Raw genomic sequence first — 23,946 nt, forward strand, 5'->3', positions numbered from 1 at the left:
TTGGCAGCTTGCAAGATCTTAGTTCCCTGACCAGGAATTGAACCTGGGTCCTCGGCAGTGAAATCACAGAATCCTAACCATTAAAGTCAGATTTCATCCCGAAATTATGATGCAATACGGTATGTGCAATAAAACACAACTTTATATGAACTGTTTTGGCAACATGGTGGGTTGGCTCCACCACTTACAACCCAAATGACACTGGACAAATTAGTCATTCTCAAGCCTGTTTCTTCATCTGTAAAACGAGGGTAATGTGAGTATCCACCTCGGGTCTAGTGCATAGTAGAGGATAGTAAATATAGTCACCATTCGTTATTTTTATTAGTTGTTATTATTATGTTAGCTAGGCAATGGGAGGAAAGATTAGTTCAACAGGTAGAAAACCAGCCCAAAAGAATACTCAAAGCACTTGTGAATATGCAGTATCTATTTTTCTGGAATGAAACTGATTCATATTTTACAGAGGGGCAGTTCCTCCTCTGCAAAATGAGAGAATTCCCATTTTGTAGCATTATGAGAATTTCCTGATAATAAACGTCAGGTTCCAGGGTGCAGGAGCCCACCTGCAATGGGAGCTAGTGTTCTGCATGGGGACATTCTGAGCAATCGAGAAAAGTGGGCAAGGGCAGGTCCCAGACGTCGGCTCCGGCCTTCCGCCGTCCAGGACCGCTGGACATCAGTCCCTGTCTGTGTCCGCCGTCAGGTCCTGCGTTTGGGCGGAATGTCCACAGGCTCCGGCTTCTCCCTGCACCGGGCAGGATGCTCCTACCCTGCCAGGTCTGTCTGGCGTGCGGCCCCACCTCCGTGCAGCGGTTCCCCACGGGCCGCACAGACAGGGCCTCCCCGACAAATCTCACAAAAACGAAAACCAACGAACGTCCCTTATTGGAGCGACCAGCCTTCTCGGAAGGCGATGCGGTCCGGTCTCGCCTTCCACTCACTACCCAGACTGTACACCAGGTCTCCCATAGCAACTGCCGTCAATAGCAACTAGCTCCCCCGCCAGGCCTGTGCCCTCTGCGCAGGCGCAGAAAGGGGCGGGCAGAAGGCTTCCGCTCGCGCCCAGAGTCCCTCGCAAGCATGGGGCGGTGCCTGCGTGATGGCGTCATGGGGTGAGGTCTCTGGAGGCGGGAAGAGGCGGCGGGAGAATGGAGGCGCAGGAGAGTGGCGGTGGCAGTGGCGAGTGCGGGGCCCAGGACCCTGACCCGGCCCCCAGCAAGGCCCCCGGCAGTGCCGGCCAGTACGAGCTGCCGTGGTGAGGATCCAGGCCATCAACGATGGGTTCTCTGGACATGTGGGTGGGCGAGTGGCGGGCCGTGTGTCCCAGGGTAACCAGGGGCGGGAGCTCATTTGGGGGTCACCTGAGCGGAGCAGGAGGCCCCGGGGTGGTGTCCAGTAGATTATTATTTGAAGAAGGCAAGGGATGTGGGTCGCTAAGCCCACCTGGGGTGGAGAGTGACCAGTCTGAACTCTGGAAGCGGGGTCTTGGTCAGAACAATGCTAGTTGTGATAATAGCCGTCCGCTGCGACCACGCACTGTGCACCAGGCGCTGTGCCAGCCGCGACTCTAATGGTCGCTCGGCGGGAAGTGTCGGACGCAGATCCGGAATCGGGATGGTGTGAAGGCCCCCGCCTGTTTTCCGTGGCTTGCTCACTTTAAATAGCAACATCCTGGGCAGCTGGGAGGACAGGTGACTTGGGAAGTCACCTGCCAACAGGCGCAGGTGTAGGGCAGGCTCTCCACTCGGTTTCCACTCCCTGTGCGCACCTCTCGGAACTCTCCACTGGGCGTGGGAATGGTTTCCTCCCTGTCCGCTGCGTATTCCCATCCCTCCAGCCCACCCCTCTTCTTGGCGAGACCAGATACCTAAATGATGGGCAGTATAGCTTACTGGAATATCTACGCTGCGCTATCCAGTCCCCCCGCCACTAGCCACATGAGTCTGATGCTAGTCCGAATTGAGATGGACTTGTAAGTGTACAATACACGCCGTATTTCAAGGACTTAGTTTTAAAAAAACTCAGTAATTTTTATATTGATTACATGTTGAAAATGATAATATTTTGAATATATTAGGTTCTCTAAATCATATTAGTAAAATAACTTCACCCATTTTCTTTTTACCTTTTTAAATGTGACTATGAGAAAGTTTAAGATTACATGTGGTTTGCATTATAATTTTCACACACGACCCTATTTTAGATGCTTAAGATACTTCAGTGTGCAAAACAAATTCTGTTGTCACAGAGCTTACATTTGATAGAGAAAGACAAAGTAAAAAATGAACAAGTAGACATATAATATATTTGATGGTGACAGCTTCTGTGGAGTAAATCGCTATGGTGGTCCGGGAAGGCCTCTGATGAGATGATATTTGAGTAAAGACCTGAATTCAGGGAAGAAGCCATGTGGCCATGGAGGCAGAGAGAGCTTTCAGTCAGGGAGCAGCTATGAAGGTCCTGAAGGAGGAGTATGTTTGCCTTGTTCAAAGTCTAGCTGAGAGGGACTTCCCTGGTGGCTCAGTGGTTAAGAACCTGCCTGCCAATACGGGGGACACGGGTTCGAGCCGTGGTCCAGGAAGAACCCACATGCCGTGGAGCAACTAATCCCATGCGCCACAACTACTGAGCCTGCGCTCTAGGGCTTGCGAGCCACAACTACTGAGGCCGTGTGCCACAACTACTGAAGTCCTGGCGCCTAGAGCCCGTGCTCTGCAACAAGAGAAGCCACCGCAAATGAGAAGCCCATGGACCACAACGAAGAGTAGCCCCCGCTCACCGCGACTAGAGAAAGCCCGTGCAACGAAGACCCAATGCAGCCAAAAATAAATAAATAAAATAAATTTATTAAAACAGAACAAAATCTAGCTGAGATTTCAGCTGCAAACATTCCCAGGTGGCGATTCCTCCCTCCTCTGGGCTTCCACAGCCCGTGGTTTTCATAAGCAGTTTAGCATTGTAGTGGGATTTGCCAAGCTGTGTCTCCCCGCTAGTGGGAAAGCCCTTGAGAGCAAGAACTATGTTTTGCTCGTGTCTGCACCTGCTACCTTCTTCCCGTTGAGTGTGCTAGCTCCTTACACACCGCTTGGCACCTGGAGGGGGCTGAGCATGAAGAATAAATGAGGAGGAACAAGCATGCTGCATCTGCGGACCTTGGAAGAGAGCTGTCTCTGTTTTCTGCAGTATGTGGCAAAAAAGCTTTGCATGCAGCTCCTTCTGGTGCAAAACCAGTACCTGGAGGGAATACAAGCTAAGAGTAAATCAGGGACTATCATAAAGGCAGAGGAAGTCCTGATGGTCAAATCATTGCAAATCTACTTCCTGTTCTATTCTCAGAGCCAGAGAAAGTCACTTTCTCTCATAGCATAGCTTGCTTAGTAGAAGAAGTATTGGTCTGAAAAGGCCACTAGGCTGTCCAGTCCACACAGCCTAGTAGGATCACAGGATAGGCCTGCGGTTTCTGTCTAGTCAGCCGTGCTGGGCACCTGGCACAAGTCTGCAGACACTGGCAGTTAAAGGATGAGAAGGGGCCCAGTTGCATCCATGTCTGTCAGAGCAAATGGTGTCAGTGCTGCGTGCGCTGGACCTCTGTTGTGATGGGCAGACTGTGTGGCCACACAGTGTCACATTTCTCCAGATGGCCTGCTCTGGCCCTTCTCCAGCACCAGCAGGTGTTTCTCTGCTGTGGCGGGTTTGAAGTCTTTGGTGCACAATTCTCATGCACTTGACTTTTCAAATGGCACTCGGGCATCTCTTTAAATTTAAAACCTGCAACCATTTGATGTATTTTTATTGAATGTATATCATCTTCTGACAAAGCTCCCAGAATTGCCCTTTAGTGCTTTCTTTTGGGTAGCGTGAAAATAGCCGTGTCAACATCTTTATGCATTTTCTTAAAAACAGGGTTGAAAAATATAGACCAGTAAAGCTGAATGAAATTGTCGGGAATGAAGACACAGTGAGCAGGCTGGAGGTGAGTTTTTAAAAGAGGATCTTACATCTCATTATTGTGACTTTGATAAGCTCAAGGCATTTGGAGGAAGACAGCCAAGGTAGCGAGCTGGGGGCTGGCCACAAATCCAGAAGAATTAAGGGAATGGGAGACATTCAGTTTGGAGAGGAATCTAGAAGACAGGGTGGGTAACTTCAGATGTTTGAAGGACTGGCTCATTGGAGAGGGCTTATCAGACTTGTTTTGTATTCTTCAAGAGCAGAGGTGGCAAACTTTGTCTGCAAAAGTCGATGAATAGATATTTTAGGCTTTGCAAACCATATAAAGTCTTTGTCACATATTCTCTGTATTTTTTTTTGGCCGTGCCGCGTGTGCAGCTCATGGGGTCTTAGTTCCCTGACCAGGGATTGAACCCGCGCCCCCTGAACCCGCGCCCCCTGCAGTGGAAGCGCAGTCTTAACCACTGGACCCCCAGGGGAAGTCCCTTTGTTTATTTTTTAAACAACCCTTTAAAAATGTGAAAACCATTCTTAGCTAGGGAGCTTATAAAAATGGGTCTCAGGGTGGACTCCCCCCACTCCCCCCACCTTCCTCTCCATCATAATTGCTAAGCCCTGCCTAAAGCAACTAAGTGACAAGGCAGCCGACTTCAGGATGACACAAACCGGGAGCAAGCAGAAACAGTCAGCAGTAGAGGAAGCTTTGAATTCCCAGCCCTAGAGGTCTTTAGGCAGAATCTAGAAGCCCAGCTATCTGAGACATGACAGAGGCAGTCTCTGTAGTAACTGGGGCTTAGACTTCAATAGCTACCAAGGTATTTATTTATTTTACAGACTTATTCATGTGGCAAATATTTGAATATCTTCTCTGGGCTAGTTATGGTGCGGTTTTAGGAACGGTTGATATAATGGTGAACAGACTAGACCTGAGCCCAGCTCTGCGTGGGATTTACAGTCGAACTGGGGCAGCATTAAAGTCATCAGGCCATGTGATAAGCACTCTGCCAGGGGACGACGTACAGGGGCTGTGGGGGCATGTGGGTTAGTTCAGGGAAGAGTTAACCTGTTTACAGAGTCCTAATTCCCAAATGGAAGAAGTGACACCAAAGCTAAGTGAGTGGGAGTCAGCCAGACTTGGGGGGTCGGGGGTGGAGAGAGGGGAGGCAGCAGGAACAGCATGTGCAAAGGCCCGGAGGTGAGAGAGAGCATGGTTTATTCTATGGCGGGGGTGGGGGGTGGGGAATGCCATCTGAGTGGAATACAGAGTAGTGCTTTCCCGACATGGATGGCATACGAATCGCCTGGGGATGCTGTCAAAATGCAGGTTCGGATCTGGTAGTTCTGGAGTGGGGTCAGAGAGTCTGCATTTCTGACAAGCTCCCAGGAGATGCCGATGCTGCTGGTCTGTGGAGCCTACCAAGTAACGAGGCTGTAGAGCACATGTCCTGGGGGGTGGGAGGGGTGGGAGGGGTGAGCTGGTGAGGTGGGCAGGGCCTTGTGAGCCAGGTTTAAGGGTTTGAGTCATCCAAGAGTTCCAGTCAGGTAAGAGTGTTTTCAGAGATATGTATTTTAGAAAATTGGTTATGTTACCATATGGGAAATGGATTGGAGTGGGGCAAGATTAGATGCAAGGAGACCAGCCAATGGCCTGTTGAAAGCAATGCAGGCAAGAGGTAATGGGCTAAGAAGAATCTAAAAAAGAGTGCATATATGTACATGTATAACTGATTCACTTTGCTGTACACCTGAAACTAACACAACATTGTAAATCAACTAGACTCCAATAAAAATGTAAAAAAATAATAATTTTTTAAAAAGAGGTCCTGGGCTAAGAAAGTGGCAGTGGGCTGAAGAGAAGGAAGTGGTCTCCAGATAAAGGAGAAAGGGGGGCCCAGCCTTTGTCACTGAGGGGCTGCATGGGGTGAGGGAGAAGGCCAATCAGGGATGACGGTGACCTCCAGGTTCCTGGTGTGGGCGGGAGGGTTGACGCCGTTGACAGTCCACGGAAGGGGAAACATGGGGGGACCTCAGGTTTATAGGGGAAAGTGTTGAATTCAGGTTAGAGTGTGTTGACCTGAGTGTTCCATGGGGCATCCACATGGAACAGTTTGTAGCCATGTTTGCTACACGGGCCTGTGTGGTTGGGGAGACCTGGCTCCTCAAGTTTGCAGATGAACCAGTTTTAACGAGCATTTCTTCCTTCAGGTCTTTTCAAGAGAAGGGAATGTGCCCAATATCATCATTGCTGTGAGTACTGGGTCCTGGCCCTGTCGGACATCTTGGAGGCTCGTTTTCGCCCCCTCTTAAGCGCTTTCTCACGTACAGAGGTTCCTCCTCAGAGAAGCCCATGACCACCAGAGCCCATACCATTCCCACCTCCCACTGGTGAGGCCTGTGGGTTGGTTGCTGTATTGATCTGGTGTGTGCTATGGGTTGGGAGGGCTCTAGGCGGGGCCTGAGCACAAAGAGTGGTGAGCAGTAAATCGGGAGTTCTCATTACGTTCATTCTGTTGGCTTGAAGCACTTACTGGAGATCTCATTCCTAGGGCCCCCCAGGAACCGGCAAAACTACCAGCATCCTGTGTTTGGCACGAGCCCTGCTGGGCCCGGCCTTCAAGGATGCCGTTTTGGAGCTCAATGCCTCAAATGACAGGTACACCTGGGAGTTAGGCCTGAAGGGTGGCAAGTGTTTTACCTTTTGAGCTGTTATAGAAACAACATTTTTCAGGTCTCTGTAGCACTTATAGAGCTTGTTTTGCTGGCTTTGTGTTTTCCTTTAATCTTTCCAATGAAAGAGAATGGGGATTGCTGGCTTGTTGATGTGGCATCATAAGCACTTGACTTGTTGGTTTAGTTTTTTTTTTTTTTAATGGAGAGTTTAAAAATTACTTTTAATTGTGCTGAAATACACATCGCATAAAATTTACCATCTTGGGGCTTCCCTGGCGGCGCAGTGGCTAAGGATCCGCCTGCCAATGCAGGGGACACGGGTTCAAGCCCTGGTCCGGGAAGATCCCACATGCCGCAGAGCAACTAAGCCCGTGCGCCACAACTACTGAGTCCGCACTCTAGAGCCCGCGAGCCACAACTACTGAGCCCGCATGCCTAGAGCCCGTGCTCTGCAACAAGAGAAGCCACCGCAATGAGAAGCCTGCCTGCCGCAACGAAGAGTAGCCCCCGTTCGTTGCAACTAGAGAAAGCCCGTGCGCGGTGATGAAGACCCAACACAGCCAAAAATAAATAAATAAAATAAATAAATTTATTAAAAAAAAAATTTACCATCTTAACCATCTTTAAGTGTACAGTTCAGTGGCGTTGGGTACATTCACATTATTGTGCAACAGATCTCCAGAACTGTTTTCTTCTTCCCAAACGGAAACTCTGCACCCATTAAACAACAACTCCCCATTCCCCTCCCCTAGCCCTTGGCACCCAGCATGTGACTTTGTGTCTCTATGAATTGACTGTTCTAGGAACCGCACACAAGTAGAATCATACAGCATTTGTGCTTTTGTGATGGCTTATTTCACGCATATTTCAGGTTCCTCCATGTTGTAGCACGTGTCAGAATGTCCCTCCTTTTTCAGGCTGAGTGGTATATACCACTATGTTTTGTTTATCCATTCAGCTGACAATGGACACTTGCGTTGCTTTTATCTTTTGAATATTGTGAACTGTGAATAATACTGCTATGAGCAGGAGTGCACAAATATCTCTTTGAGACCCCGCTTTCAATTCTTTCAGATATAGACTCAGAAATGGAATCACTGGATTATTTGGTAATTCTATGTTTCAATTTTTGTGGGACCGCCGTACTGTTTTCCATAGTGGCTGCACCATTTTACATTCCCATCGACAGCACACAAGGGCTCCCTTTTCTTCACATCCTCACCAACACTTGTTATTTTCTGTTGTTGTTAGTAACCATCCTAATGGAGGTGGGCTGCTAGTTTACTTTTTTTTTTTAATTTATTTTTGGCTGCGTTGGATCTTCATTGCTACCCGCTAGCTTTCTCTAGTCACATCGAGCGGAGGCTACTCTTCGTTGAGGTGCACAGGCTTCTCACTGCGGTGGTTTCTCTTGTTGCAGAGCATGGGCTCTAGAGCACGGGCTCAGTAGTTGTGGCACACGGGCTTAGTTGCTCCACGGCACGTGGGATCTTCCCGGACCAGGGATCGAACCTGTGTCCCCTGCCTTGGCAGGCGGATTCTTAACCACTGCGCCACGAGGGAAGTCCCTACTACTTTTATTTTTTTTAACATTAAATTTACCATCTTAACCTTTTTGCTTTTATAAATTTATTTATTTATTTATTTATTTTCGGCTGCACAGCGTGGCTTGTGGGATCTTAGTTCCCCGACCAGGGATTGAACCCCCGCCCATGGCAGTGAGAGAGCCGAGTCCTAACCACTGGACTGCCAGGGAACTCCCCCAGTTTACTTTTTAGACATGGGATAGTAGAGGATTAAAAAATGAGGACCTGTTGAATAAAATGTCTGCAAAGTCTGCCTTTGGTTATTCCCTGAGGACGTGGTTCTCTACTCTGCAACGTTTTCCTGGTTTTGATGATGTATACAGACCTGAAACGGGCTCTGTTGTTTGAATGCAACTAACAGCTCATCGGATGCCATGAACACGCCTGCAGTTGAGCCGTTTTGTAAACGCCGATTCCAGATGACAGATACCAGCAGAAAATTTTGGTGGCTCTTAACTTTGTTGAAGAGAGAATGGCCCATAATTGCAAATATTTTCAATTTTAGATTTATTAGAGTGATCCATACAATGGCTTTTTTTGGTTCCTTTATCATCTATTTCCTTCCAGGAACCTTATTATACACACCTACCTTCAGCTTTTGATCACTTACAAACTGTACCCTGTAAATGTGTGTGTTCGAATATCAAAGATGAACGAATACTGTCACATGTTCTTTTTTTTTTTTTGATACAGTTATTTATTTATTGGCTGTGTTGGGTCTTTGTTGCTGCTCTCAGGCTTTCTCTAGTTGCGGCGAGCAGGGGCTACTCTTCATTGTGGCACTCGGGCTTCTCATTGCAGTGGCTTCTCTTATGGAGCACGGGCTCTAGGCTCATGGGCTTCAGTAGTTGTGGCACGCAGGCTCAGTAGTTGTGGCTTGAGGGCTTAGTTGCTCCACGACATGTGGGATCTTCCCAGACCAGAGCTCGAACCCGTGTCCCCTGCATTGGCAGGCAGATTCTTAACCATTGTGCCACCAGGGAAGTCCTGTCACATGTTCTTTTAGCAAAACAGGATGGTCCAAGTTCTTGTCACAAGACATTGGAGAGCTAAGTCCTTCCTGTTGAGTGACTAACTGGGTGAAAATATGTTTAGTTTTTGTCCTTAGAAATATGTTCACGCCTTGATTCTTAAGTTTGAGAAAATTCATGGAGGATTTTGGCATCTGAAGACTCGTAGTCTAAAATTTTGTTTATGTGACCTATTTCACCATCAGCATCATCAGAGTCTAGAATCCTGCTGTCTCTCTACTTCATTTTCTGACTTGTCTTATAATGATGAAACATCTTCCGCTGTCATTTCTTTTCTCTGTGACATTATGGGTAGAAAATGAAAAATTTTGAATTTTTGGCTGTTGTCAATGAAAGCTTTCAGATGGTGTATCTGAACTACTTTTGTATCTTCCAGAAAGATAATGTAGTACCTCACAAAACAATAAAAAACCGAAGGATGAGGCAGTAGTAACAGTTTTTCCGAATATTGCATCGATCTTCTAAGCATTTCTATCACTTTCATTTTATTATTTTAGTCTTTTTTAGCATAGTTGGGAATAATTGATGAGTAATGATGAAATAAGTACTAGGATGATGAAGTAGCAAACATTTTAAGATACAGGAAGCATAAGATTACTGAGACCCCCAAAATGTATCTTAGATTATAAAGAATCCAGTGGACCCGTATGATAGTTGCAAGATAAAATGAGTTTCATTCTGTTTTTAAAAAGTAACTAAATTTTTTCCTTTGTTCTTCTGAAGACCTCCAAGAAGGAATAAAAGTAATGAATGACAATCCTTATAAATAGTTAGAGTGCCCAAAAAGAAACTTAAAAACTAAAGTTGGGTCCATGATGGTGTCCTGAGGGTTAACAGTCCCCGTGAAGGTGAGTGAATTGGTCTCAGAAGGTGACAGTAATATTGTGGCTCATTGTTTCAGGGGCATTGACGTTGTGAGGAACAAAATCAAAATGTTTGCCCAACAGAAAGTCACCCTTCCCAAAGGGCGACACAAGATCATCGTCCTGGATGAAGCAGACAGGTAGAGTGCTTTGCCAGGAATTTTTTACCTTGATCTCTGAGTCTTTTATCGGCTGTATTAAATCAGGAGGAAGAGCTCTCACCTTGGCACTTCTGTGACAGATTTGCTTATCACATCTTCAAAAGAGATTTAATAGAGGCCTGAGCCCTGAACCTGATCTTAACTAAGTAATTTACAAACATTTGTCTAAGACAGTTAAGGTGTTTGTTCCAGCATCACTTACATGCATAATTTAAATGATTTTTTTAAATTGTGGTGAAATATATCTAACAGAAAATTTACCATTTCAGCCATTTTCAAGTGTACCATTCAGCGGCACTTAGTACATTCACAACATTGTGCGATCATTATCAGCATAAATGAGAAAATGTTAGGTGCCATTTAGAAAAATAACAGTAATTCATGTTCTTTGAAGAAACTTTTAAAGATATGGGTAATTTCTTGCTTTATTTTATCTCCTGTTTTTCTACACTGTGCATTTTTACATAGTTGAGATGATAATAATTATAATTTTTGTATCCTGGTTTTGCGTTTTAACGCGAAAAGCAGAGTTCCATGTTATTGTAATCTTGTTGTGAACATAGGTTTTTTTTTTTTTTTGCGGTACGCGGGCCTCGTAATTACCGCTGTGCCCTCTCCCGTTGCCGAGCACAGGCTCCGCACGTGCAGGCCCAGTGGCTATGGCTCACGGGCCCAGCCGCTCCGCGGCATGTGGGATCTTCCTGGACCGGGGCACGAGCCCCCGTCCCCTGCATCGGCAGGCGGACTCTCAACCACTGCGCCACCAGGGAAGCCCTGAACATAGGTTTTAATTGCTGTATTCTGTGCCATTTTGTTCCATAGTGGGGATACACCTTAACCATTTTACTGTAACATTATTTACAGCAGTAATAGCCGCTAACGTTTATCCAGCACGTATCTGTAAGCATTTGCATTATGCTAGGTGCTCTGCTACACACTTTACATGTTATTGTTTTATTTAACTGTCATAACAACCCTCTGAGGTGGGCAGTAGCATTATCTCCTTATAGGCGATGACATTGAGGCTCAGATAATTTGCCTAAAGGTCCCACAGGAGTGGATGAAGGAGCTTTGAGGTGAGCCCAGGCAGCCTGCCTGCAGGGCCTCTGCTCTGTCCATGTGCAGCCTGTCTGCGTGAGGCCCACACGGGGTCCCAGAGAGAGACTGAGCATGCCCAATCAGGAGTGTAGGCTTCCCAGGGTCCGTAGGAGGGGATTTGTGTCCCATGGACCTTGGGTCCCAGCTGCAAACCGCCCCTTGTGTTTTTCTTCTCAGCATGACTGATGGAGCCCAGCAAGCCTTGAGGAGAACGATGGAAATCTACTCCAAAACGACCCGCTTCGCTCTTGCTTGTAACGCTTCGGATAAAATCATAGGTGAGGGTCAGCTCTGCATGGCTCGGGGTCCACGTGCCGTTCACGTTGGCTCTTTAGCAGCAGAAGAGAAGGGGCTTTTGATCGCCTGCCGTGGGCTGAGCACTATATAATCTGCTTTCTCATTTAATCTTATATAATTCTATGAGGAGGTATTATTAGTTCCACCTTAGAGATGAAAAAAACATGGAGCTCAGAGAGGTCGAATAGTTTGCCCAAAGTCTCACGGCAAGCCGAAGAGCTGGGATTGGAGCCCCAGGTCTGTCTGACTCTTGCATCACAGGCGCGTGTGATGTTTTGGTATCCTGTGCGCAGTGTCACGGTCACGGCCCCTGTGCAGATGCGCTCTTGCGCTTTCTGTGTGTCTGGAGCGCTTGGCATACAGTGTGTTTGCACGCTGGGTTTTGTCATTACCAGGAGTTGCCTCCCCTGTGAAACCTCACACGCTCATCTTCCTGACCTGGCGTTGGTCCTTCCAGCCCCCTCCCTCCCTCCCTCCTTCCCTCCCAGCAGTCTGTCTTCTTCCTCACTGCTTTGAGCCCTCCCACCTCAGTGTCTCAACTTCCTGCTGGTTTCACACCCTTCCCTTTCTGATACAGACTGTGAGCACAGCCCAGCTTTTTTTCACTCTCTCTCTGACTATTTCTCACAGCTCTCTTGTCCCTCTGTCCTTGCCTCACATCCGCCCCGCTAACCCCCAGCCTGTGTAAGCTCAGCCGTCCGGCTCCTCCACCCAGACAAGCGTGGTACCAACCATGATGCCCCCCAAAGTCATTGTCTCCAGCCCCAGTGGGCTCGTGGCCCTTGACCTTCCCCAGGTCATGAATCTATTCCACAAACATCTACTCTGTTCCTAGTAGGCGTCGGGCACTAGGCTAGTGCAGAGCAGACAGAGTTTAACAGGAAACGTTCTCTACCTTCAAGACACCCATGGTGCAGTGGAGGAAACTGTGCTAAAAGGTCTTGATTTATGGCCGCGTATGATGCTTGTCTCCTTACCAGTGGTAGGACAGGTCTGGGAGGGCGGGAGCTGTGTTATACTTAAAGAACTGCCCCCACCCCCCAGTGCATTTTTTTTTAATTTAAATTTTTATTATAAATTTTACTGTAAAAGTGAAATGAACAATATCCTAGAAGTCAAAATTCTATCTACAGGTAATGGCAAGAGTAGGGAAACTACAGAGTCCAGATTTTACCAAATAATGTTCAACTTTCCAGATCAGCAGCTTAACTGGAAACAACACGAACTTTGTAAGCAAACAGATTTCAAATCAAATCCCTGCTCCCCTAACTAACAACTGAGTGGTATCAAACAAGGTAGCTGTGCTATCTTTTTTTTTAAAACATCTTTATTGGAGTATATAATTGCTTTACAATGTTGTGTTAGCTTCCGCTGTATAACAAAGTGAATCAGCTATATGTATACATATATCCCCATATCCCCTCCCTCTTGCATCTCCCTCCCACCCTCCCTATCTCACCCCTCTAGGTGGTCACAAAGCACGGAGTTGATCTCCCTGTGCTATGCAGCTGCTTCCCACTAGCTATCTATTTTACATTTGGTAGTGTATACATGTCAGTGCTACTCTCTCACTTTGTCCCAGCTTACCCTTCCCCCTCCCCGTGTCCTCAAGTCCATTCTCTACGTCTGCGTCTTTATTCCTGTCCTGCCCCTAGGTTCATCAGAACCATTTTTTTTTCTTTTTTAGATTCCATATATATGTGTTAGCATACGGTATTTGTTTTTCTCTTTCTGACTTACTTCACTCTGTATGACAGACCCTAGGTCCATCCATCTCACTGCAAATAACTCAATTTCGTTCCTTTTTATGGCTGAGTAATATTCCACTGTATATATGTGCCACATCTTTATCCATTCATCTGTCAGTGGACACTTAGGTTGCTTCCGTGTCCTGGCTATTGTAAATAGAGCTGCAGTGAACATTGTGGTACATGACTCTTTTTGAATCATGGTTTTCTCAGGGTATATGTCCAGTAGTGGGATATCTGGGTCATATGATAATTCTATTTTTAGTTTTTTTAGGAACCTCCATACTGTTCTCTGTAGTGGCTGTATCAATTTACATTCCCACCAACAGTGCAAGAGGATTCCCTTTTCTCCACACCCTCTCCAGCGTTTATTGTTTGTAGATTTTTTGATGATAGCCATTCTGACTGGTGTGAGGTGATACCTCATTGTAGTTTTGATTTGCATTTCTCCAATGATTAGTGATGTGGAGCACCCTTTCATGTGTTTGTTGGCAATCTGTATATCTTCTTTGGAGAAATGTCTATTTAGGTCTTCTGACCATTTTTGGATTGGGTTGTTTGTCTTTTTGATATTGAGCTGCATGAGCTGCTTATATATTTTGGAGATTAATCTTTTGTCAGTTGCTTCGTTTGCAAATATTTTCTCCCATTCTGAGGGTTGTCTTTTCGTCTTGTTTATGGTTTCCTTTGCTGTGCAAAAGCTTTTAAGTTTCATTAGGTCCCATTTGTTTATTTTTGTTTTTATTTCCATTTCTCTAGGAGGTGGGTCAAAAAGGATCTTGCTGTGATTTATGCCATAGAGTGTTCTGCCTATGTCTTCCTCTAAGAGTTTTATAGTGTCTGGCCTTACATTTAGGTCTTTAATCCATTTTGAGTTTATTTTTGTGTATGGTGTTAGGGAGTGTTCTAATTTCATTCTTTTACATGTAGCTGTCCAGTTTCCCAGTGCCACTTACTGAAGAGGCTGTCTTTTCTCCATTGTATATTCTTGCCTCCTTTATCAAAGATAAGGTGACCATATGTGCATGGGTTTATCTCTGGGCTTTCTATCCTGTTCCATTGATCTATATTTCTGTTTTTGTGCCAGTACCATACTGTCTTGATTACTGTAGCTTTGTAGAATAGTCTGGAGTCCGGGAGCCTGATTCCTCCAGCTCCATTTTTCTTTCTCAAGATTGCTTTGGTTATTTGGGGTCTTTTGTGTTTCCATACAAATAGTGAAATTTTTTGTTCTAGTTCTGTGAAAAATGCCATTGGTAGTTTGATAGGGATTGCATTGAATCTGTAGATTGCTTTGGGTAGTATAGTCGTTTTCACAATGTTGATTCTTCCAATCCAAGAACATGGTATATCTTTCCATCTGTTTGTATTATCATTAATTTCTTTCATCAGTGTCTTATAGTTTTCTGCATACAGGTCTTTTGTCTCCTTAGGTAGGTTCATTCCTAGGTATTTTATTCTTTTTGTTGCAGTGGTAAATGGGAGTGTTTCCTTAATTTCTCTTTCTGATTTTTCATCATTAGTGTAGAGGAATGCAAGAGATTTCTGTTCATTAATTTTGTATCCTGCTACTCTACCAAATTCATTGATTAGCTCTAGTAGTTTTCTGGTAGCATCTTTAGGATTCTCTATGCATAGTATTGTCATCTGCAAACAGTGACAATTTTACTTCTTCTTTTCCAATTTGGATTCCTTTTATTTCTTTTTCCTCTCTGACTGTTGTAGATAAAACTTCCAAAACTATGTAGAATGATAGTGGTGAGAGTGGGCAACCTTGTCTTGTTCCTGATCTTAGAGGAAATGGTTTCAGTTTTTCACCATTGAGAATGATGTTGGCTGTGGGTTTGTCATATATGGCCTTTATTATGTTGAGGTAGGTTCCCTCTATGATGAGTTTTGATCATAAATCGGTGTTGAGTTTTGTCAGAAGCTTTTTCTTCATCTATTGAGATTATCATTTTTTTTTTTTTTGCGGTACGTGGGCCTCTCCCTGTTGTGGCCTCTCCTGCTGCGGAGCACAGGCTCCAGATGCACAGGCTTAGTGGCCATGGCTCACGGGCCTAGCCGCTACACGGCACGTGGGATCTTCCCAGACCGGGGCACGAACCCATGTCCCCTGCATCGGCAGGCGGACTCTCAACCACTGCACCACCAGGGAAGCCCCTATCATATGGTTTTTCTCTTTCGGTTTGTTGATATGGTGTATCACACTGATTGATTTGCGTATATTGAAGAATCCTTGCATTCCTGGGATAAACCCCACTTGATCATGGTGTATGGTCCTTTTAATGTGCTGTTGGATTCTGTTTGCTCGTATTTTTTTTTTTTAATATTGACATATGTCGTGAATTTTTAAATTTATTTATTTATGGCTGTGTTGGGTCCTCGTTTCTGTGCGAGGGCTCTCTCTAGTTGTGGCAAGCGGGGGCCACTCTTTATCGCGGTGCGCGGGCCTCTCACTATCGCGGCCTCTCTTGTTGTGGAGCACAGGCTCCAGAGGTGCAGGCTCAGTAATTGTGGCTCACGGGCCCAGCTGCTCCGTGGCATGTGGGATCTTCCCAGACCAGGGCTCGAACCCGTGTCCCCTGCACTGGCAGGCAGATTCTCAACCACTGCGCCACCAGGGAAGCCCTGTTTGGTTGTATTCTGTTGAGGATTTTTGCATCTATATTCATCAGTGATATTGGCCCGTAGTTTTCTTTCTTTGTGACATCTTTGTCTGGTTTTGGTATCAGGGTGATGGCGGCCTCGTAGAATGAGTTTGGGAGTGTTCCTCCCTCTGCTGTATTTTGGAAGAGTTTGAGAAGGATGGGTGTTAGCTCTTCTCTAAATGTTTGATAGACTTCGCCTGTGAAGCCATCCCCCCAGTGCATTTTGCATAGGGCTATACGTGGATGGGTCTGTTTTGTGATTTGAAACTGCAGTTATTGGTAGAGAAAGGTCTGGCCCTCCCTTTTCATGAAATTAATTTTTCTGGTATATATCGGTAGCATTCTGATTATTTTTTAATTTCTAAAGGGATATAAGAACCATGTAAACCAAATCTGTAAAGAAATGTATTGCTTAGCTTTAGAGGAGATGGTTCATGATCAAATCACTGCAGAGCTGATTTTTGAAACTGTCAGTAACAACCTCACCTTAGCTCCTGGAGCTACACCAGTTAAGGGAGAGCTCTGCTTTCTTGGAGGAAGGCTAGGACTGCTTTATTCTGACGTGTATCTGAATTCGCAGCTTTTGGTACTTCTCCAAAGAGAAAAATCTATGAAAGGAAACTTCTAGTGTAGTTTGCATATTAATTGCTTTTAGATAAGAATTCCATTGTGTTTTTTTTGTTTTGTTTTGTTTTATTTTATTTATTTTTTGGCCGCACCGCGTGGCACGTGGGATCCTAGTTCCCCGACCAGGGATCGAACCCAGGCCCCCCGCATTGGCAGTGCGGAGTCCTAACCACGGGACCACCAGGGAAGTCCCAAGAACTCCCGTTTCGAATTGGTCTTTCTCTTGTCTGTGCTGTTAAGCCAAATATGTAAAGAAGGTTCTGTCGTGAATCTTCCTGATTTCAGACAAATTGAAATGAACTCTTAGGAAAGCCGTTCTTTGAAACGTCTCATCCATTGGGCAGATGTTGAACACAGTGTTTTATGTGCACAGCATCTCCTCCACCCAAGGCACAGTGGAGGCTACAGACCTGTATGAGGCTCTGTCCCTGCCCATCAGGGGCTCACACAAGGCAGGGGGTGTGTCCCAAAGCCAGCAAGCCCTGAGCCATCTCAGGTCCTCCCTTTTCTGCTCACCACCACAGCCAGCCCCTCACCAGAATCAGGTCCAAGGTCATCCCACCTCCCCAGTGTCTTGAGCCCCTACCCCTCCTTCCCTCACTCTAGGTCTGGCCTCAGTTTCTCCCCTTCACTGGTGCCGTGTCCCTGCAGCTTCCCTGCACCTGAGTCACCAGCTGGCTGCCGGGGTCTTCTCAGCACAGGTCTGACCCTGCCACTCCCCCACTGAGCCCTTCAGTGGTCCCTCATGGCCCACACAGCCACGCCCGCCCCCATCCTAGCACACAGGAGCCCATTACCCGCAGCCTCATCTCCTTCTACCCTGTGTGACGCAGCTGCACAGTGCCTCACGGCTCCCCAGAGCCCCTGTGCCCTTTCATCACTCTTGCCTCTGAATGTGCTGTTCCTTTTGCCTTTCCGGCCTGGAAAGCTCGTCCCTGAAGGCCCAGCTCAGAACTCACCTCCACTGAGCTGATGGCTCTCCGGCTGGGCTCCTGGAGCCGTTCCTACAAACCTCTTCCATGGCCCTGTCCCGGGGTGTGGGAACGTCCCTGTTGATGCTCACTCCTCTACCCCGGCAAACCTAAGCTCTGAGGGGCCGGGGCCTGGTCGTGGTGTTCGTCCACTGCATCCCTGGGGGAGGTAACTGGTTTCTTTAATGCAAATAAACGAACAGGAACATGTTCCTTGAAAGTGTATGTGAGAGCAAAGGAGGGGCGGTCACTTCGGTCTGGGGTGGTCTGGGCCGGCTCCGCGAGGAGGAGGGTGGGAGAAGAGCTTTTTCAATGACGGCTGTGATTTAAGTGGGGAGAAGCTGGGAAAGGACGTCCTTGGTGGGAAGAGCTGCCAGGAGAGCACAGGTCGATTTTTCCACGGGAGGCACGCGGGCTTAGGAGAGGAGAGACAGGTGAGGTTTGCGGAAGATTTTATGTAGGAGGGTCAGAGGTGGTCTGTGCTGTGACCTTGGTGGGCACAGGGTTTGCCTAGAAAGGCAGAGGTGATGACGGATCAACACATTTTGAGGAAAGCCAGTGGGGCAGCAGAGCAGGATGGATCAGAGACCCACTCGGGGCGTGGAGATCATGGAGATGCTGTGGTCATGGTCTGAACTGAAGGTCAGGGATAGCACCCAGAGTCCGGCATTTGTCCATCTGGTGGTTCTCATGTGCCTCAGAATCTCCTGTGGAAGCTTAAAGAAGCCACGCAGGTGCCCTGTTCTCACCCCAGACTGGCTGGGTCGTGACCTGCCCAGAAGGGCCCAGACGTACCTCCTACCCGGTGGTTCAGGAGGCCACCTGGGCGCGCACTGACTCCTGTGGGCTGTGGCACGTGGCTGTCTCTATCCTGGAGGATCTTTTCCCCTTCTGGAAGCCCTGGCCAGCCAAGGTCAGCCTGGGCAGTCCTAGCTGAGGCCACTATTGGTTGGTATTTTGAAATTGAGCCTGTTTGCCGGGTCCCTCTTGGGCACTGCTGGGCAGGGGCTGTGGCGTCAGCATGGCTGGGCCTCGTGGCTCTTGCGGCTGCTTCCGAGTAACTGAAGGACCGACGGGGTCACGCCGTGCTTTGCTGGGGAGCCTCACTCCCTTCCTATCCCGTGCAGAGCCCATTCAGTCCCGGTGCGCGGTCCTCCGCTACACCAAGCTGACCGACGCCCAGATTCTTGCCAGGCTGCTTTGCGTCATCGAGCAGGAGAAGGTGCCGCACACGGACGACGGCCTGGAAGCCATCCTCTTCACCGCCCAGGGCGACATGAGGCAGGTGCGTGCGCCACCGCTTGGGCGCCGGCCTCCCGGGCTTGCTGCACCCCTCGTTTGGGGGGAGAGGGGGGCGACTGCTGCCTGGGGATGAGTGTAGCCAGACTGGGGAACGTTGACCAGATACACTGGTGGGGCCTCGGGCCAGTGGGGAGCAGGCCTGCAAGTAGGGGGGTAAGTTCGGATCCCAAGAGGGGAGATGGGGCGGGCAGAGACCGAAGATCACCCTGGCCTTGTTTCTGCTCCTCGGCAGGCGTTGAACAACTTGCAGTCCACTTTCGCGGGATTCGGCTTCATCAACAGTGAGAATGTGTTCAAGGTAAAAGCTGGTGTGGGCATCACAGTCGACAGAGCGTCGTGCACCTGCCGGGGCCAGCAGAGGAGGGCGGGCGGGCGGCGTTGGGAGGAGGGGCACAGACTCACCCCCGTGGAGAGTGGGAGGGGCTCGGCTGTGGCGTGGTGTGGGTGGTGGACGAGCCCCGCTGCTGCGGCAGGCCCAGGGCTTCCACGTGTGTCCTGTTTGGTCCTCACACGTCCCTGCCCGCAGATGTTCTCATCATTTTGGGGCTGAGGAAACAGGCCCGAGATCACGCTGAGGCTGGGGGCCCTGTCCAGGGCAAGCCTGTTCCTCTTCCAGGTGGGAGATTGGCCCCCAAAGACCTCCCAGTTCTTAAGTGGGTTCAGAGAGTCCACTGGGCAGGTCATCTTCCCAGTGATGTAAGACAGGTGACTCGTGGCTTTGAAGCTGCCCCTTGCGTGTACATTCCTTATTGGCTCTTGTGAATTCATCTGGTGTGAGAAATCTGTAATGATGATGTCAGAGGCTTTCCCTCACCGCACTAGGTCGACACCGAACTCTATTTGGTGACGACTCTGGTGGTGAGAGAGGCATTCCCAAACCTTGTTCTGTTTGCTGGAGAATTCAATGTAAACAGCAAGTGAAGACGGTGGGTATCTAGGTTACCCAGACGTGGGTCTGCCAGGGCTCCTCCTCGGATGGCCCCCCTCAGCCCCAGACCGGCCTCTCTTTTCTGTTTGCTCAGGTCTGTGACGAGCCCCACCCCTTGCTGGTGAAGGAGATGATCCAGCACTGTGTGAGCGCCAGTATCGATGAGGCCTACAAGGTGGGTCTCCTCCCCCTTTTCTGACGCGGGGGGAACCTCTCGCTTCTTGAGCCGGGCAGAGAGGGCGCTCCCTGTGCTGGGGACTTTGCTCCATCTCATTCTTAACTGATGCTGGGAGTTGGGTACCCTCTACAGGTGAGAAAACTGGCTCAGAGGCTAAACTCGTTGCTCTAAATCACACTGCTTGAAAGTAATAGACCTGGAATTCAAAGTCATGCCTTTCTACTCGAATTATATTCTCTGCAAGAGGAATTTGTCCTCCTAGGACATGAGGAAAGAACAGCCCAATTCCTTGCTTTATAGAGAAAAGCCATCTTTCTCTTTGTGGAGGGGAGCTGTCCCCCTCTATCTTCCTGAAGAACCTGGGAATGGGCATCATGGGACCCAGAGCCTGGTCCTATGAGCAGATTCCAGTGGGCATCGTTGGGGTGTAGGTGACCCTCAAGTCCACGTGGGGGGCACTGATGTGATCTGAGGCCATTGCTCTGATTGCAGCCGGTTTCCCTCCCCCATGCTGCCACCAAACTAAGCTACAAGCTGAGTGGGTTTAGGGCAGAGCTCGACCTCTCGTGAAACTGGCGTGCAAGGCAGGGAGACCCAGGCACGTGGCCTGAAGGACGCCGTCAGATTTATGGACACGGGGCTAACCCCACCCCCTGCGTTTGCCCCAGGGAGCCAAGGACTCCAGGCCCTGCAGTTGGGGTGGGGTGAGCGTTGGAACTGGGGCCTGGGGTTGAGAAGGCAGGAGGCTGAGACCACTGCGGTCATCTCTGCCCTGGTCAGGATTTGTTCAGGCCTAATCGTCCCGGGGGTGTTCATTTATAAGAGTGGCAGCTCAGAGAGCGTAGCAGACACTCTGGGGTGCTTACTGGGACGATTAAAAAGTCTTTTTAAGAGCCTTGGATAAAGACGTTACAGGGTATGGTGGTAGACCGTCTTGCAGTATGGTTTAAAACATTTGCGATACTATCTCTCTGCCTGCTGGGAAGATCGATCACCCCACATGACCTAAAGGGTGCGGCCCACCAGCAGGGCCGCTGCGTTGGGCCGATTCTTAGAAGCACTCGTGCTGTCTCAGATGGCCTGTCTGCTCCCAGCTGTGTGACGGGCCTGAGACTGGTGTGGGTTTGACCTCACTGCCCCCAGCATCCTTGTTCACACCGTTACGCGGCCTCCGTGTGTTTTCTTTTGTCTAGATCCTCGCTCACCTGTGGCATCTTGGCTATTCCCCAGAAGACATCATTGGCAACATTTTTCGAGTGTGTAAAACCTTCCAAATGGCAGAATACTTGAAACTGGAGTTTATTAAGGTCAGTGAGAGTAGAGCAGTGCTTCTCTCGTCAAGAACGTGGGCCACGCTGAGGTTTTGTTTTACTCGCAGACCAGGTGCCTGGAAGATGCTCAGTCAGTGGCCGGTCATCCTGGGGGCTGGGGGTTTGTTTAAGTCAGTCCTGCCAGGCAGTGACCTAGTGTTCCTTGGAATGACTCTCTTTATGAGAGAGGTATTTATTTGTTTGTTGTTTAAGTGAGATTAACTGAGGTGTAATTTAAATAGAGTAAAATTCAGCCTCTTGGGTGCATTCTGTTGACAAAAGCATTCAGTCTTGTAAACACCACTACAGTCAAGATATGAACAGCTGTGTCATCTCCCCAAATGTATGGGCTGCTTTGTAGTCAGCTTGTCCCCCTAGCACCTGGAAACCACCGATCTCTTTTCTCTTTGGGGGACAGAATGTTCCAGAAGGCCATACAAGTGGAATCAAGCAGAACGTAACCTTTTACGTCTGGCTTCTCTCACTTCACTTAATGCATTTTGGATTTGTTCACGTTGTTGCCTATGTCGGTGGGTCCTTCCTTTTCATTGCTGAGTCGTGTTCCCTTGTGTGGACGTCCCACTGTTGTTCACCAGTTGAAGGACACTTGAGTTTCCAGATTTTGGTGACAGTGAATAGAACCACTGTAAACATTTGTGTACGTGAACTGGTGTGAACATGAACCCCAGTTTTCATTTCTCTTGGGTAACTTCCCAGGAGTGAGATTCCTTGGTTGAATGGTAATCGAAGGGTTAACTTTATAGGAAACTTCCAAACTTTTCCAAAGTGGCTATAGAACTTTGCCTTTGTGTCAGCAATATGTGAGCATTCCAGACAATGCCCCTTCTGGTCAGCACTTGGAATGCTCAGTTGGTCTTTTTTAAGCCATTCTAATAGGTGTATAGTAGTATCTCATTATGGATTTAATTTGCATCTCCTAATAACTAATGATGTCAAGTACTTTTTCATGTGGCTCATTTGACATCCATGATCTTCTTTGAGGAAGTGTCTAAGTCTACCCTTTTTTTTTTTTTTTTTTTTGTGGTACGCAGGCCTTTCACTGTTGTGGCCTCTCCCGTTGTGGAGCACAGGCTCCGGACGCGCAGGCTCAGCGGCCATGGCTCACGGGCCCAGCCGCTCCGTGGCATGTGGGATCTTCCCGGACCAGGGCACGAACCCGTGTCCCCTGCATCGGCAGGCAGACGCTCAGCCACTGCGCCACCAGGGAGGCCCTACCCATTTTTAAATTGGGTTGTTCGCGTTCTTATTATTGCGTTTTGAGAGTTCTTTGTATATTCTGGTTACAAGTCCTCTGTCAGATATGTGTGTTACAAATGTTTTTTCCCAGTCTGGCTTTTTTTTTCTTTTTCATTTTCTTAGCAGTACCTGTCAAAGAAATATCAGCAACCTTTTAGGAAATAAATTGAACTCCTCAGAGTTCATTTTCCAGCTGGAGTTTGAGTTCACTGCATCAATTTTGAGCAAACCATTTGTTTAGATGTTCAGATTTTAAAAACTAAACTTCTTCCCTCACTTATTAACCAGATTTAAATTTGATTTTTTTTTTTTTTTTCAGGAAATTGGATACACTCATATGAAAATAGCAGAAGGTGTGAACTCCCTTCTGCAGATGGCAGGGCTCCTGGCCAGGCTGTGTCAGAAGACAATGGCCCCGGTGGCCAGTTAGAGCAGAGAACTCGTTCGCTGGGTTATGAGTCCTCGTCACTGAGAGGCAGGAGTCATAGCCTTCTGATGTGGAAAAAGTGCTGCCTTGGATGGCCCTGGAGTGCATCTTCCTTGCCGTCGCCTTCCAGTACGTCTCCCCTGCTCCTGGAGTGTTTACCCTCAGCCTCAGACTCGTGGTGGGGTGACAGCATGGAAAGGCCCCAGAGACCCTCCAGGGCCCAGTGCCTGATCTGTGCACGTGTTGGCATTTTAGTAATAAAACCGTACAGCTTTGTCAGCAGAAAGGTGGCAGTGCAAGGCCACAAGGAAAGCTGGCTTCCCGTCTCTGTGTTTACGCCCCTAGTGTCCTACAGGTAGAAAGGTGATTTCGATAATAGACTGGACAGGCTAATCTCAATCTTTCTAGAGGCCTAGAGGACAGTCCCACAGGGTGAGGCAGGGTTTGTTGTCATTTATCAGCTTCTCAGAACAGCCCAGGGCCCTGAGCCCTTCAGAAAGGACTTGGCAAGAATCACAGGCATAGGGGACCGTCCCACCAGGTCGCCTTTTCTGTGCAAACGGGTGTACTCATTCGCTTTAGAATTTCCCAGTGAATTTTGCATTAATTTGTGGAATCGCTTTTTCCTTTTTGGCAAGGTGTTATTTTTTTCCACGTTTAAAAATTATGAAAAATATCAATTGTACGTAAAACAGAGAATGATACAGTGAACTTCCACATACTCATCATCCATCTTAGCAGTTTTACCAACACGTGGCCAGTCTTGTTTCCTCTGTACCCGACACCAGCACCAGCATCCTACCCCACTCCCAGATTGTTCTGAAGCAAATCCCAGGCAGGGTTAGACACGTGTCCAGACCATGTGGTTGAATGGATACAGGAAAGGC

At 48.0% G+C, this 23,946-nt stretch overlaps 1 protein-coding gene and 1 non-coding gene across 2 annotated transcripts; one reads left to right on the plus strand and one right to left on the minus strand.

The window, feature by feature from the left end:
* The first annotated feature begins 1,121 nt into the window (after positions 1–1,121).
* Positions 1,122–23,906, plus strand: RFC2 (replication factor C subunit 2). Its single transcript, XM_060032225.1, has 11 exons — positions 1,122–1,258; positions 3,907–3,976; positions 6,160–6,201; positions 6,501–6,607; positions 10,143–10,244; positions 11,541–11,641; positions 18,785–18,942; positions 19,192–19,257; positions 19,982–20,062; positions 21,259–21,372; positions 22,952–23,906. The coding sequence occupies exons 1-11, from the start codon at positions 1,152–1,154 to the stop codon at positions 23,060–23,062; spliced, it is 1,059 nt and encodes a 352-aa protein (XP_059888208.1). The 5' UTR covers positions 1,122–1,151; the 3' UTR covers positions 23,063–23,906.
* On the minus strand, positions 16,801–16,873 carry TRNAG-GCC (transfer RNA glycine (anticodon GCC)). The gene has a single exon. It is a non-coding gene; the product is annotated as a tRNA-Gly (tRNA).
* Positions 23,907–23,946: the final 40 nt, after the last annotated feature.

The sequence above is a fragment of the Delphinus delphis genome, chromosome 15 (assembly GCF_949987515.2).
Source record: "Delphinus delphis chromosome 15, mDelDel1.2, whole genome shotgun sequence".
NCBI classification, from domain to species: Eukaryota; Metazoa; Chordata; class Mammalia; order Artiodactyla; family Delphinidae; genus Delphinus; species Delphinus delphis.

Coding starts and splice junctions, on each gene's coding strand:
- RFC2 (XM_060032225.1), top strand. CDS start 1,152: ATGGAGGCGCAGGAGAGTGGCGGTGGCAGTGGCGAGTGCGGGGCCCAG. Junction 3,977..6,159: donor ACACAGTGAGCAGGCTGGAG/GTGAGTTTTTAA, acceptor TTCTTCCTTCAG/GTCTTTTCAAGAGAAGGGAA. Junction 20,063..21,258: donor GTATCGATGAGGCCTACAAG/GTGGGTCTCCTC, acceptor TCTTTTGTCTAG/ATCCTCGCTCACCTGTGGCA.